Here is a 14987-nt window from a genome sequence, read left to right on the forward strand (position 1 = left end):
TTATTTGGAATATTTACTTCAGTTTACATACATAATGCTAACAATAAGGTGTGTAATATGTAATAAAAATACCGAAAATATTTTTGTATAGCGTCAAAACTTTGAATAGCGTAATTATAGCTATTTTTATGTGGATTAATGTTTACATTTGTCTTTTTGAAGTATATTTGCGCTCTAAATTTTCCAATCTTACTTCATTGTGTACCTTCCATTTACCAATAAATAGGTTTTCGTGTGTTATCTGCACCTACTAGATATTGGCATTGTTGTGTAAGATTTGTGTTTTCGTGTTATTGTCCAATTTCATAATAACACCTATTTTGTACAATACCAAGTGAAATGTTATAGTGCAATATAGATGTACTGTTTTACGACTTGTTTTATTTTCAAACACTCACACTAGTCATTAGTTTTCAACCACATCTTCACAACATACAGTTCAAATTGATGTGGGCTCTGTGGATACCAAAAAAGGTCTAATATTATTCTGTGTGGAGAGCAGGATTCCGAGTGTGGACGGATCTTTTTGTGGTTATGGGATAAAGCTAAGAGCGTGTGCCCTTCATCGATACGATGAACGCGAAAAATCTCCGGCCCACGCACAGGAGTGTCATTATTATTTTTTCTCTGTGAAATGAAAATGCCAAAAACATTATCTACCAGAGGGCCTAGTGTGAGTTTTCATCAAACACTATAGTCTTTTTCACCTAAGATGATCCTTAAGACACTTCAAGGTTATCCATATTACGCATACTACATATGCAGAATATTTTTGAAAAAATATTTGTATTTTATTAGCAATATAATAAAAAAAGAATTAACTACTTGTCTTGAAATATAAAGTAAAATCTGAGTCTATTGATTATATTTTAATTAAATACGATGTAAAAATATTTTTTATTTAATGTACGCAATGTGTGAAACGGAATAGATTTAGTGCTGGGGTATTTGTTGAATAACAAAATCGATTACAAAATAGATTCATTAATCGATTGCAGTGAATACTTAGTTATTAAAAACATCACAAAAATCAACTATATTTTTCGATTGTTGACTTTAATAAACGCATTGAAAATAAATTAATAGTTTTTAATTTCAAGAAATAGACCCAGTACTTTTTAGGAATCGTTTTTTTGAACACGAAGTCCATGGAATTTGAATATTATCAATAAAAAATTGTTACAAAAATATGTTTCATTAAAAAAACATGTTTTTTTGTTAAATGACACCTATACAAAATATTTCTCTAAAAGTAGGTTTTACTAACTCTTAGGAAAAAATCGATAGATAAATCGCTATGGGTTAGTTATGTGACATCTCTATAACTTTCAAACTCGAAACGTCATACGGATCATCTTACGTGAAAAAGACTATAGTGAGCGCGTTTTATGTAAACTCACAGTCAGCCTACAGATACGTCATTCAACCATTGGTTAGACCAATGTTAACCCGCGGTAAATTACAAGATTAGTGCCCTGAGCACGAACAAATATAATTATTGTTCTTGGGGTATGGTAACCGTTCATCTTCTATATATATAAAAGAAAGTCGTGTTAGTTACACCACTTATAACTCAAGAACGGCTGAACCGATTTAGCTGAAAATTGTCAGGGAGGTAGTTTAGAGCCAGGAGAAGGACATAGGATACTTTTTATCCCGTTCGAAATTAAAAAAAAAACTCTGCTTATTTATTGCCATTAAGGCGGAACAAAGTTCGCCGGGTCAGCTAGTTTTAAATAAAACAAAACATCGCTACCTACCTACTGTTCGTTCGTTAGTTTCAGCTCGATCGCTACTGTATCACTTTATCAATGAAGGAATATACAGGGTAACTACGAAATTGTAAACGAAATATAATTTTGTACGATTTATTGCAATAACACAGTCTTACAAAAGAAATCAGTGATGACAACAAATGAGGCAATTAATTATGTTGGTAACTTCGAATTATTAACCACTTAACATCACAATCATTATAATTTTGACTGACTTAGAAACCAATAAAGTCAGATCCAAAACATCCTTATAATATGCAAACCTATTGCACGATAGTGATACATAGTCGAATGTCTATCTAACTATAGAATTACTTATGAAGGCATACAATGAATTATTACTCAACAAATAAACTAAAGAGATTTACGGGTTTGAAACAAAACAAAAATGTATTCAGCACCAATATTAATCACTCGTAAACATATTTAAACAAAATATAATAACATTTTTACACATTTATACAAAGGACATGCTATGGCTTTGAATAGAAAAACCTTGTATCAATGACTTTCTCATTTGACGCTGGGACTACTTTACAAACAACAATCGGCATGACCATATTTATTTATGACACCAATGTCTAAGCAACGCAACGCGGTTGGTCATTTCAATGGCCGTTCTGGTGCTTTATGCGATTGGCGCTACTATGAACGTGCAATCAGTGGCCAGTGCGACTTTTGCTAGCAGCATGCACGTTGAATGCCAAACGCATTCGAATCAGTCGAACAGCTGTGTTAGCGCTCTAAAATATCTGCAGTAATTATTTCTAGTCCTAACAACCTATATTATTAGAAGTGTAACGAAATGCATTAACTTAGGAGTGTTTTATTGTTACATAAATAGAATACTACAAGTAAATATAATACAATATCAACTCCCGTACAAATTTACAATAAAGAATGTCACTGGAAATAAATAAAGCTTGCTCGCTAGGTACTTATTCTTCGATTGAAACATAACTGGGGATTTCGTTGTAGTTTCAGTCTTGCATTTATTATTTGGTCCTGGAAAAGAAAATGATTTCGTTATGAACTTGGAAGTGTTATAATTAGTTGTCTCATTGGGATAAAATGCTTTAAAAGAACACATCGCGGTAGTGCGGTGGTCAGTCCTAGCCCTTCTGCTGGGGAGAGTTCCACATGATCCACTGGTAGTTTCCATCGAGTGGATAATCTTTAGATAATTATGACGTCGCTGCTATCATCATTGCTGTCGCGAGCAATGTGTTCTGTTTTTGGGCATATTGCTGCGACACTGGCCCCGCCCCCTTTTCACATCTCGCTTTAGTTTCTGTGATCTGTGGTCATCGTAGTTCGGCAGCGAGGCTCACCTATACAATAAGTGTAGTGTGTGACGGTACTTGGAGAATAAATAATACCATGGGGGTAGAATTAGATGATTCTACCCATCATACGGATCGCGCACTCGACGCTCCAGTCAGCCTGTGACCACGGTCGATGCAACTCGGTCGGAACGTCAGGCAAACTGGTAATATTTCAATGTTACCCTATCAGCGTATCGCGTTAAAATTAATTTAATTATGCAACGCGAAAGTTTAAAATGAATGATTGAGGCTGACCTGGTTAGTGGTAGGCCTGCAGGTAGGCGGTGGCGGAGCTCACCTGGTCAGCGGTAGGCCTGCAGGTAGGCGGGGGCGGAGCTCACCTGGTCAGTGGGAGGCCTGCAGGTAGGCGGTGGCGGAGCTCACCTGGTCAGTGGGAGGCCTGCAGGTAGGCGGGGGCGGAGCTCACCTGGTCAGTGGGAGGCCTGCAGGTAGGCGGGGGCGGAGCTCACCTGGTCAGTGGGAGGCCTGCAGGTAGGCGGGGGCGGAGCTCACCTGGTCAGTGGTAGGCCTGCAGGTAGGCGGTGGCGGAGGCGAGGTCGCGGCGCAGCCAGGCGGCGTTGAGGCGCACGGTCTCGAGCGCCTGCTGCACGGAGCGCTCGGTGCCGGGCGAGTGGTGCGCGCGGAAGAACGCCTCGATCTCCTGCGCCGCCGCCTCCGACGCGAAGTTCTCTGTCGTCGACTTCACTAGCCGCGCCAGTAGGAAACCGCCCTGGAAAATAAATAGCATCTTTCAGTAAGCACTGCATCATTTAAGCCGGAAAACCAATAGAAATATAATTTCAAACTCCATCGCAAGCAATATGAATTGATCAAATGTCAAATTGATGACACAAATAGACTGCAACATTTCCCTCCTGAATGCAGAAAAAGAAGCCGTTACGTACACTACACACAAGTGGAAATCTAAATAAGATTATCGGCAGTAATAAAGCTATAGGTCTAGCTAGCGTATAGTGTCTAAAGTATGAAAGTGGCACGGGAGGGTTATTTTGTGACGGTCAAACGTCAGTTGCAGATTTGTATGCCCTGTCACGTCATAATATGTTAATGTCACCCCTCCCGTGCCGCTTCCATACCTCAGGCACTGGCTGAGTTAAGTGCTACCCCTATAAATGAACATGATCCATACCTGGTACCGGTCCATGAACTCCTGCCAGTGGTCCTTGAAGAACTGCCAGGCGAGGTCGCGCCCGTTCCTGCTCACCGCCACCGACACCACCACGAACACCGTGTCTTGGGAACGCACTTCATCCTGGGGAAAGAAGACGACCTTTTATTAGTCACTTTGGAGGATAATATAAATAACTAAGATGGCGCGGCGACCTAACGTGAGTCTTGGCTTCTGCGCCATTTCTCAACGTGACGTCCATGGCGATTTCGTCTCCCAGTTGTACCTGGGACGACCAACTGGACGACGGTCACTGAAGGACATTGAAGGATATAGTGTTTTTTGTGTTCCGTTAACTCTTCGAGGTAAGCTTGTGTTACGAGTGGGCTCCCCACAATAGTCGAGCGGCGGCGGGGTGCGATCCCGCGTTCCTCGGGTGTCGAGTCAGCCAGTTCGACCTCTTCTCCGCTCAGCTATCGTGGATTCAAACCACCACGCGATTAAGCAGCGGGGCTACTCCGAAACACCGTTTACGTAGTTTCGGGTCTATCTGTCACCGTCGCTCGCACTGGCATCTCGTTTTGCGTGAGAGAGATAGCATCTCGGCTGATGCGGTCCTTCTCCTCGTGCAGGCGGCGAGCGGAGGCCAGGCTCGAGCGCGTGTGTACACACGCGGCGGTACTCACGGAGAGCGCGAAGTCGAGCACGCGATTAAGCAGCGGGGCTGCTCCGAAACACCGTTTACGTAGTTNCCGGCGAGTACGGTGTAACGAGCGCTCACGTGGTCAGTGGTAGGCCTGCAGGTAGGCGGTGGCGGAGCTCACCTGGTCAGTGGTAGGCCTGCAGGTAGGCGGTGGCGGAGGCGAGGTCGCGGCGCAGCCAGGCGGCGTTGAGGCGCACGGTCTCGAGCGCCTGCTGCACGGAGCGCTCGGTGCCGGGCGAGTGGTGCGCGCGGAAGAACGCCTCGATCTCCTGCGCCGCCGCCTCCGACGCGAAGTTCTCTGTCGTCGACTTCACTAGCCGCGCCAGTAGGAAACCGCCCTGGAAAATGAGAAAGTCTCAATTACAACCGTGTAATGCAACAACTGTGCGGCTGTTCTAGTTCGAATCAAAAATGAGATCCGTAAACGAACTAAAGTCGCCACATGACATAGCCCGACGGATTAGTAAGCTGAAAATGGGCAGAGCGCATACGCAGAACTGACGGCCGATGGGCAGCAAGGTTCTGGAGTGGAGGCCACGTACCGGAAAACGCAACGTTCACCTACAAGGTGGACCGAAGACGTCATAAAGGTAGCAGGAAAGAGCTGCATGCAGGCCACTACCAACCAGGCGAAGTGAAAATCATAGGGAGGCCTAGTTCAGTAATGGACGTCCTGTGGCTGATGATGCTGATATGCGTTGGAGTCCTAGTATCAGTACTACCAGTATCAATCTATTGTGATTATCGCTATTTTGCAACGCAATTAATTTTACTTGAAATAATTCTTTAAATTGAGTCTAGGTCTTCAAGATTAAGATCTTTTCAAGTCTAGTAAATGCACATGATCCATACCTGATACCGGTCCATGAACTCCTGCCAGTGGTCCTTGAAGAACTGCCAGGCGAGGTCGCGCCCGTTCCTGCTCACCGCCACCGACACCACCACGAACACCGTGTCTTGGGAACGCACTTCATCCTGGGGGAAAGAAGACGACCTTTTATTAGTAACATTGAAGGATATAACTAACTAAGATGGCGCGGCGACCTAACGTGAGTCTTGGCTTCACAATAGTCGAGCGGCGGCGGGGTTCGATCCCGCGTTCCTCGGGTATTGAGTCAACCAGTCCGACCTCTTCACCGCTCGGCTATGGTGGATTCAAATCTATTTATCAATAAAATTGGCACTCTAGCGGGCTTCGCGGTTCATCTCTTTAGCTCGCAGCACCCCAGTACAGTACTCACGGAGAGCGCGAAGTCAAGCACTCGGTTAAGCAGCACCGAAACACCGTTTACGTAGTTTTGGGTCTATCTGTCACCGTCGCTCGCACTGGCATCTCGCTTTGCGTGAGAGGGATGGCATCACGGCTGATGCGGTCCTTCTCCTCGTGCAGGCGGCGAGCGGAGGCCAGGCTAGAGCGCGTGTGTACACACGCGGCGGTACTCACGGAGAGCGCGAAGTCGAGCACGCGATTAAGCAGCGGGGCTACTCCGAAACACCGTTTACGTAGTTTCGGGTCTATCTGTCACCGTCACTCGCACTGGCATCTCGCTTTGCGTGAGAGGGCAACACGGCTGATGCGGTCCTTCCCCTCGTGCAGGCGGCGAGCGGAGGCCAGGCTCGAGCGGTACTCACGGAGAGCGCGAAGTCGAGCACGCGATTAAGCAGCGGGGCTGCTCCGAAACACCGTTTACGTAGTTTCGGGTCTATCTGTCACCGTCGCTCGCACTGGCATCTCGCTTTGCGTGAGAGGGATAGCAACACGGCTGATGCGGTCCTTCTCCTCGTGCAGGCGGCGAGCGGAGGCCAGGCTCGAGCGGTACTCACGGAGAGCGCGAAGTCGAGCACGCGGTTAAGCAGCGGGGCTGCTCCGAAACACCGTTTACGTAGTTTCGGGTCTATCTGTCACCGTCGCTCGCACTGGCATCTCGCTTTGCGTGAGAGGGATAGCAACACGGCTGATGCGGTCCTTCTCCTCGTGCAGGCGGCGAGCGGAGGCCAGGCTCGAGCGGTACTCACGGAGAGCGCGAAGTCGAGCACGCGATTAAGCAGCGGGGCTACTCCGAAACACCGTTTACGTAGTTTCGGGTCTATCTGTCACCGTCGCTCGCACTGGCATCTCGCTTTGCGTGAGAGGGATAGCAACACGGCTGATGCGGTCCTTCTCCTCGTGCAGGCGGCGAGCGGAGGCCAGGCTCGAGCGGTACTCACGGAGAGCGCGAAGTCGAGCACGCGATTAAGCAGCGGGGCTACTCCGAAACACCGTTTACGTAGTTTCGGGTCTATCTGTCACCGTCGCTCGCACTGGCATGTCGCTTTGCGTGAGAGGGATAGCAACATGAATGATGCGGTCCTTCCCCTCGTGCAGGCGGCGAGCGGAGGCCAGTACCTCTAGTACGAAAAACTTTCGAGTTCGTTTCGTTGCGTATTCAAAGTGTCATCGAAAAATTTTGTATGAAAAATTAAACAGCGCCCCCTAGGGCGGCTATAATATAGGGGGCGCTGTTTAATTTTTCATACAAAAGTTTTTCCTACTAGAGGTACAGGCTCGAGCGGTACTCACGGAGAGCGCGAAGTCGAGCACGCGGGTGAGCAGCGCGGGGTCGCGCACGGCGCCGAGCGCGCGGCTGATGCGGTCCTTCTCCTCGTGCAGGTCGGCGGCGCGGTAGAGCGCCAGGAAGCGCTCGAAGGTGGCGGCGTCGGCGTCGGCCAGCACGGCGCGGTAGCACGCCGAGCGCAGGTCGGCCGGCAGCGTGCACGCGCCCGATATGTGCTTCTCGAAACTGCGCAAACGATTGCACATCATTAGATCGCTTTCTGAATCTTGCCCTGACCCTTAGAGCAGTAGCGGCGTAAGGGGGGGCGGTGGGGGCGGTCCGCCCCGGGTGCCAAGCATCAGGGGGTGACACAAGTCGCGCAGATTAGTACTCACTGGCACATCTGCATGTGTCAAATCTGCGGTGTATGTCATGATTAGGGGNGACACAAGTCGCGCAGATTAGTACTCACTGGCACATCTGCATGTGTCAAATCTGCGGTGTATGTCATGATTAGGGGGGGGGGGGATGCGATTGACTTTCAATCTTCGAATCGGTAGGTAACCCCAAAATCCTGGGGGGTACCAGGGGGTGCCATAGGACTTGTGACGGGGGGTGACCGCCCCGGGTGCCAACCCATGCTACGCCGCCACTGCCTTAGAGTAGGTTGATATTACTATAGCAACTCTAGCGCTTAACTCAGTGCCTGAGGTTTGGGAACGGCATGGGAGGGGTGACAATGCCATATTAAGACGTGACAGAGCATACGAATCTGAAGTCTCGTTGACGTTTGGCGTCTCAAAAACACCCTCCTGTGCAGCTCCCAATAAATCAGGCACTGACTAAATTAAGCTCTACAGAACTTTATTTTTGACTACCCATAGAGAAGAGGATTTTGAATTTTTGACCAACAATGTATAATAATATTTTTAAAAAAATTATCAGTCTATCCTATGTACACACGGCCACACTGTTAACTATCCATTTCCGTTTTTGCTCTCGCTCTCATCAAATGGTGATTCTTTACGATAGAACGAGATGACATGACAGGCAATGGGTAGTTAACACTGTTGCCGATAGTACAGTCAAAGGCAATAATACAAAAAAGATTTTCATAAAGCATCAAAACAAAGGTTTCTCACCGATTCTTAGCCTCTTTGATAGTATCCGGGTCCTCAAAGCTGATCATCTTGTTGAGCACGAGGCTCCGGAGCAGCGTGTCGAGGTGGCTCTCCTTCTCCTCGGCGTCCCAGCGCAGGCGCCGCGTGACGCCGGCGAACAGCTTGCGGCCGTAGTTCTTGAGCGGCTTGTCCAGCGCCGTGTGCGAGAACAGAGCGCTCAGCTTGGATAGACAGTTGGATATCGACGACCACACCGTGAAGTTCGTCTCGTCGCTGAACGCCTCTATGAGTTTCAGGGACTGGAAATAATAAGCAGAATAGGCTAGTTTCCTAAAAAAAAAAACTTTTGGTCCGTCAATTACATTATCAAAAAATATTGGACGCGTGTATTTTCTTTGACAATCAAACAAGTAATTACGAAGTTGCGCGTTGAAGTTCAGCGCGACGTCACAAAGTCCTACGCTTTTATGCACGCATTGACGTCACGGAACTTTTCTTTTGAACTTTGGCGCTTTTTTACCCAGGAAACATCCCTATTAGTAATTTAACATTTTCCCTTAGAAAACTTATACCTTTAGAGACCATGGGCTATAGCGCCCATATGTGAGGACAAAATACAGACTGTATCATATTGAAGTACTGAGAACTGCTTTCTCAATCCAATCTAAATCGCGCTATGGTCAGCAGAATTTTGATTTTTAACAGCCACTGCAGCAGTTGTAAGATGTGTATCAACATTGTGAGGCTATTTGCAAAGCTGCACGCCTTAACTTTTTATAAGGCTCTGGTATTGCTGCCATGATTTGCACATAAGGTTGAAAGCCAACGAAATTCAGCATACTGTGCCTTCATTATCATCATCATTTCAGCCACAAGACCTCCACTGCTGAATATAGGCCTCCCCAATGACTTTCACATCGCACAATTGGTAGCGGCCTGCATCCAGCGCCTTCCTGCTACTTTTATCAGGTCGTCGGTCCACCTTGCGGGTGGACGTCTCACGCTGCGTTTTCCGGTACGTGGCCTCCACTCCAGAACCTTACTGCCACAGTTTCAGCCTTACAGAGGGTTAAGGCATTATCCTTTGACTCACCTCGGCCGTGTGCGTGTGTCCGGCCTGCACGAGCGCGAAGCAGTCGTCAAGCAGCCCGAGGCGGTCGAGCGGCGGCAGCGAGCCGTCGCGCACCGCCGTCACCAGCTGCGCCAGCATCGACGCCGGGTACCGCGTGCGGTAGTACCCCACCTAGGAAAAATGTTTTATAAAGGTGTTAATATCGTGCGGATTGCATGGCGAACGCGGGATTCATCAAGCTTTTACCTGCGACTTTGTGAATTGCTATCTGTCACAAACGTAGAAATACACGTGAAAACCGGGCGTGTGTGCTAAGGGTGTTTTTACCCGACTACGGCAAAGCAAAAGGAGTATTATTATTCTAGATTTTTCCCACGACGACGTTACATTAGTTAATGAAACTCTTTCATTTATAAATGATTTTCACTTGTAAAATCGTGTAACGGTTTAAGTCCTACCAAAGGCAATCTATTTTTTGCCAAGTATACATAATACTCGTATTTACTTACGTTTTTTCATAAATAACTCCTGAATGAATACTATCACATTTGTAACAGCTGCACCGCAACATTTGATCTTATTTTATTTTAGTTAAACACTGTTTCAAGGTCTACATTGCAATAATTCTAACTCTAGATAACACCTTACCTATCTTTAGGTAATACCAGAGTAAATACAAATGAGTAGGTTATCTTCATAGAAACGCACGGAGCGTATGTGAGCGCGCCAATACGTATGCGGCGCGCAGCACACACTGACAAGATTCGGCGCAACTCCCCGATAATCCACGATAAATTTTGTCAGTGTGTGCGTGCGAGCCGCATACGTATTGGCGCGCTCACATACAAACCGCGCCCGGTGCGTTTCTATTAAGATAACCTACTCATTTGTATTTACTCTGGTAATACATTACATCTACATACAACGGTTTTAACAATTCGACGTAAACTAAGTATATTCACATGTTCAATGTGTTTTAACTTCCTAGTTACTTTCAATCTGCTAAACAACTTAATGGGATTTGCAAGTTTGACCATCACTTAAACTTTTAAAGAGTTGTGGAAGTAGTTATGTTGATGAACCATAGGATGCTCAGGCAAAGCAGTGTTCAATTAACTTTCTCTATTTCTTTTAAACTTTCAACAAGTGTCAAGGCAGATAAATCTTTATAGCAAAATGGGTAATACCATTGTAACACTTACATGAGAATATACTGTCTTGAATGGTTTTATTATTTAGAAATCGTCTAATAAATACATTGTGGATGTCTTGAATTTATGTGAAAATTCACATATGTGTGTAAATATGCATTTAAATTAGTTTTTTACTAAATTCCACAGAGCATTTGACACAAATCAATAAGTCATTAATTAATTTAAATGATCAACATTTAAAAACGTCAAAAACATGTTGTCAATGAGCTATCTAAAACATTTATAACTATCTAGAATAAGATACACTTTGAAATTTATTATTATAAGAGTGATTATTTTAAAGAGACTTACAGTGCCAGGGTTGAGTTTGACCCATGAAGATTCAGCAACATTTTCTAAGACAACTTCTTGAGTTCTCTGCTCTAAAACTGTTGACAATGCCACCTAGGAAAAGTAAAATAAAATCAATTAAAAATGCATGAGAGAATTCTGAGCATCATTCCTATTACAAGACAATATGTTATGACAGCAATAATAATGTAAAAAGGAGTCTACAATTAATTTGTATAAATCAACATAATATTATTACATCAAATTAATCTTTACATTCAAACTGTGTCCATCTTGCAACTGTATTAAAGTGGCAGACTCCTTCCATGCACTATGAATGTCACAATCACAATCTTCAGCTGAACATTTTTCATCCAACAATTTTTGTTGCAACTGTTTATAATACAAAACAATCTTTAAGCTCTATCCATTAGTAAGATGATCAGAAAGTAATCAATCTAGATTAAATATTAAATAGAAATGGGTCAATGTCATATTGTTTGATATTGATACACTGATAAGCAGTATCAAGAACTTAAGTGATTAAAAACAGATTATGTGACCTTGAATATATCCTTGCATTTGAAAACAAATCGATTTGTTTACCTTTGAAGGTTGTTCCTGAGTAGATATTGTTATTGGCACCATCCAAAGGGTATCGTCGCCCAAACTGCCGTCGGCGCAGAACTTTTGCTGAGTCAGCGTGAGGACGCGGTCTGGTCCTCTTTGTTCCGAGCTCACCTAAAAATAACTCAAAATATTAGTATTTTGGCATAGTTCCTACACCAAGAATGTCTCATTCAGGTCATTAACATACAATAAAATATTTTCTTTGGTTGCCCAACATTCATATAATTCTTTAATTGTTGAACAATGGATGATTCAATGTGACTTTCAAACAAATCCATTGTTCATTTATTTAGGTATTATCACATTTCTATGTCCTATTGTGTGTACTTGGCACTTGTCACTCCCTGAATCTTTGCACTGATAAATGTGTTATTTATCGCACAATACCTACATGGAACTTCTATAATTGTAACAGTGATACATACACTACTATTTGTATAAATCATAATATTGCTAAAGTATTAGTAGCAAAATAACAAACATTCATCATAAATACATTGTAAATTATGGTAATTATTTATTTATATTTTGAAGACCAAGCAACATTAATTAATAAGAGAATACCAAGTCTTTGGAAATCACCTTTCATCCTTTGATTACTATTTTTACAAACCTGCACCATAGGAAAACCCATCTGTTTAGTCCAAGTTGACATAACAGCTCCAACTGGCTTATTTGAAGCTTCCTCCAAGGCAGCCCACAAGTCTTCTGTGAAGGTGTTCTTGTACTAAAAGTATAAAAAAATATGGATATATTTTTAAAAGTTATTAGTCATAAGACCTTATCCAGCTTCTTTTTCAAATAGAGTTGTGAGTAAAGAAGGTATTGAACCCATAGCTCAAATAATATGGGCTTGGGTAAAAAAAGGCCTCTGAAGAAACCAGATCAAGTTCTTGCACTGCCACAGTTGGTATGTGGACTAGTGTGGACCAGACTAGATTTTAGGAACTAAATTGACTGTATGAGTGACAACATAAATGTGTTCTTTTTAAAATGCTTGAGATTATTACCTGATGTCTTGTCAGATAGATATTCATTCCCTTCCGGAAGTCATCATCACCAATGTATCTATGCAGCATACGAATCACAGAAGCTCCTTTGTTATATGATATGTCATCAAAGATTTCATCAATTTCTGATGGGTGTCCCACAGGCACCTCTATAGGATGAGAATTTTTCAAACAATCCAATTCCAATGCCCTGAAAATATCACATATTTGTTTACCAAGAAGAAAAAAATTATTTTAGTCACAAGACTTCCTTGTTTAATCTAATTAAATACCTATGTTTGAATATAGTAAAATATAAAAATACATACCTAATGTATGTTTCAGTGACAAATTGTGTCCAAATGTCATACTCAGGGAACAGATGGTTAACACAGAGGAATTCCACAAAAGAAGCATATCCTTCATTCAACCAGAGATGAGTCCACCACTCCATGGTGACCAGGTTGCCAAACCACTGATGAGCCAACTCATGGCCTACAACGAGGGCTATCCACTGCCTCCTCACAGCAGAGGTGTGCTCTTCATCCACCAGAAGGCAGGTCTCTCTGTAGGTCACAAGACCCCAGTTCTCCATTGCTCCAGCAGAGAAATCAGCTATGGCTATTAAATCAATCTTAGGCAGTGGATAAGCAATATCAAAGTACTCTTTATAGTACGGCAGCACCCTTGCTGCAACTTCTAGGGCAAACATGCCTTGTTTACTTTTGCCAACAGGAGTGTAAACACGTACAAGCACACCATCTCTGGATTTTTTCTCTACATAATCATATTCGCCGACCACCACGGCCACAAGGTAGGTCGACATCACAGGAGTGGTATCAAAACGAAGGAACTTTTTACCACCCTCAATCCTTTCCTCTCTGACAGGCATGTTTGAAAGAGCAACGCGATCAGCTGGGACGTCGAGTGAGATGTCAAACGTGGCCTTGATGGCAGGCTCGTCCCAGCACGGGAAGCATCGACGGGCATCTGTTGCTTCGAACTGAGTGACGGCGGCGTAGCGCTCTTCGCCGGCCGGAGTCAAGTACTTGCTGCGGTATAATCCTTTCATCTTGTCGTTGATCTCGCCGTTAAATTCGCAAAACAGCATTGCCTCGCCCTCCGGAAGCGGTTTGTCGAACACTATACACGCCGTCTCATCAGCAGCGTTCAGACGCACTTCCACCGGGCTGAGCGTTGAATCCGATCCACCATCGTTATATTGGAGTTTGACGCTCTTCAACTCCAAATCCAAACTATTCAGCACTATCTCTTTAGTAGAATTCACGATCTGAAAGTGAAGGCGACTATAAACGCGGCACATGGGAACAACATATTTGCAACGGCGATGTGATGAAATTTCCTCTTACCGATACTTTCACTGCTGTCTTTCCTGTGAACGTTAATTTCTCCAGGTTCGGTGTTAATTCTAAATCGTAATGTTTAGGTATAACATTTTTGGGAAGTCGCTGAAATGGTTTGTTTTCGGGCATTGTCACTTTTTCTTTCACGATCGTAAATGTGGGACGCACAACAGAGAAATACCGTAATGACCGAGTGACAGAGTGAACTCGCGTTGCAATCGTGCCGCTGATACGTGCCCCTCTCGCTCCTCGAGACCCCCACTCCGAATAACGGTATTGGCTACGTAAGAACCTGCAATGGCGACTGAAATGTGTACGATTTTCAAAACGAATTGCAAATGAATTACGTATGCCGCGTAGCAGTTGTAGCGTCATGGAAAGCAGTTACGATGACGTTGTAAGTGAAAGTTTAAAATGGCTAAATACCGCAGTAACTTTCCAATATGCGAGGTTTGTTGAGGTTATAACGGCATACAAATCGGCATTTTTTCATCAAATTGTCAAATTGTCAGTAATTTTTTTTTAAAAGTGATGAATGACTTTATGGTTTTAATTTTTAATAAATGATTGGAATCAAGTAATTTTATCCCAATTCATCTAGACGAGTCATACATAGTCATAGGTCGCTCAACGAGAGTTGAGCCGTTGAGACTATCAACAACACAAGCGAAGATTTTCATACGCTGTGTGTATCGAAGACAAGGGCTTTCTTTTCTGTTTCATTATAGATATGTATGCGCCTATCCTTATTCGTCCCAGCCATTCCTTAACTGCGGTTGCAGCACCTCTTCCTGGCACTCACCTGAACTACTCTGTGTTACCTACTGTGGCTGCCCCTTTTCCTTGTATCCTCCTGCACGA

General features: G+C 44.1%; 1 protein-coding gene across 2 annotated transcripts; it reads right to left on the reverse strand.

Annotated features, from left to right (window-relative positions):
- Positions 1-1854: 1854 nt before the first annotated feature.
- On the reverse strand, positions 1855-14634 carry Psa (puromycin-sensitive aminopeptidase). Of its 2 annotated transcripts, none has more exons than XM_028316712.1 (12): positions 14133-14501; positions 13092-14053; positions 12784-12973; positions 12387-12500; positions 11750-11884; positions 11165-11257; positions 9681-9830; positions 8609-8886; positions 7493-7712; positions 5785-5907; positions 5054-5270; positions 1855-2780 (listed from the first exon to the last, which is right to left on the reverse strand). In XM_028316712.1, exons 1-11 carry the CDS (start codon positions 14499-14501, stop codon positions 5058-5060), a joined length of 2847 nt encoding a protein of 948 aa, XP_028172513.1. In that variant the 3' UTR covers positions 1855-2780; positions 5054-5057. The 2 variants fall into 2 exon arrangements, with proteins under 2 accessions (XP_028172513.1, XP_028172514.1); XM_028316713.1 differs by lacking the exon at positions 1855-2780 and adding an exon at positions 14553-14634 and having other exon boundaries at positions 5058-5270; positions 14133-14418.
- Positions 14635-14987: the final 353 nt, after the last annotated feature.

Source organism: Ostrinia furnacalis, unplaced genomic scaffold (genome assembly GCF_004193835.3).
Source record: "Ostrinia furnacalis isolate ACB-3 unplaced genomic scaffold, ASM419383v2 OfSCF5861, whole genome shotgun sequence".
NCBI lineage: Eukaryota > Metazoa > Arthropoda > Insecta > Lepidoptera > Crambidae > Ostrinia > Ostrinia furnacalis.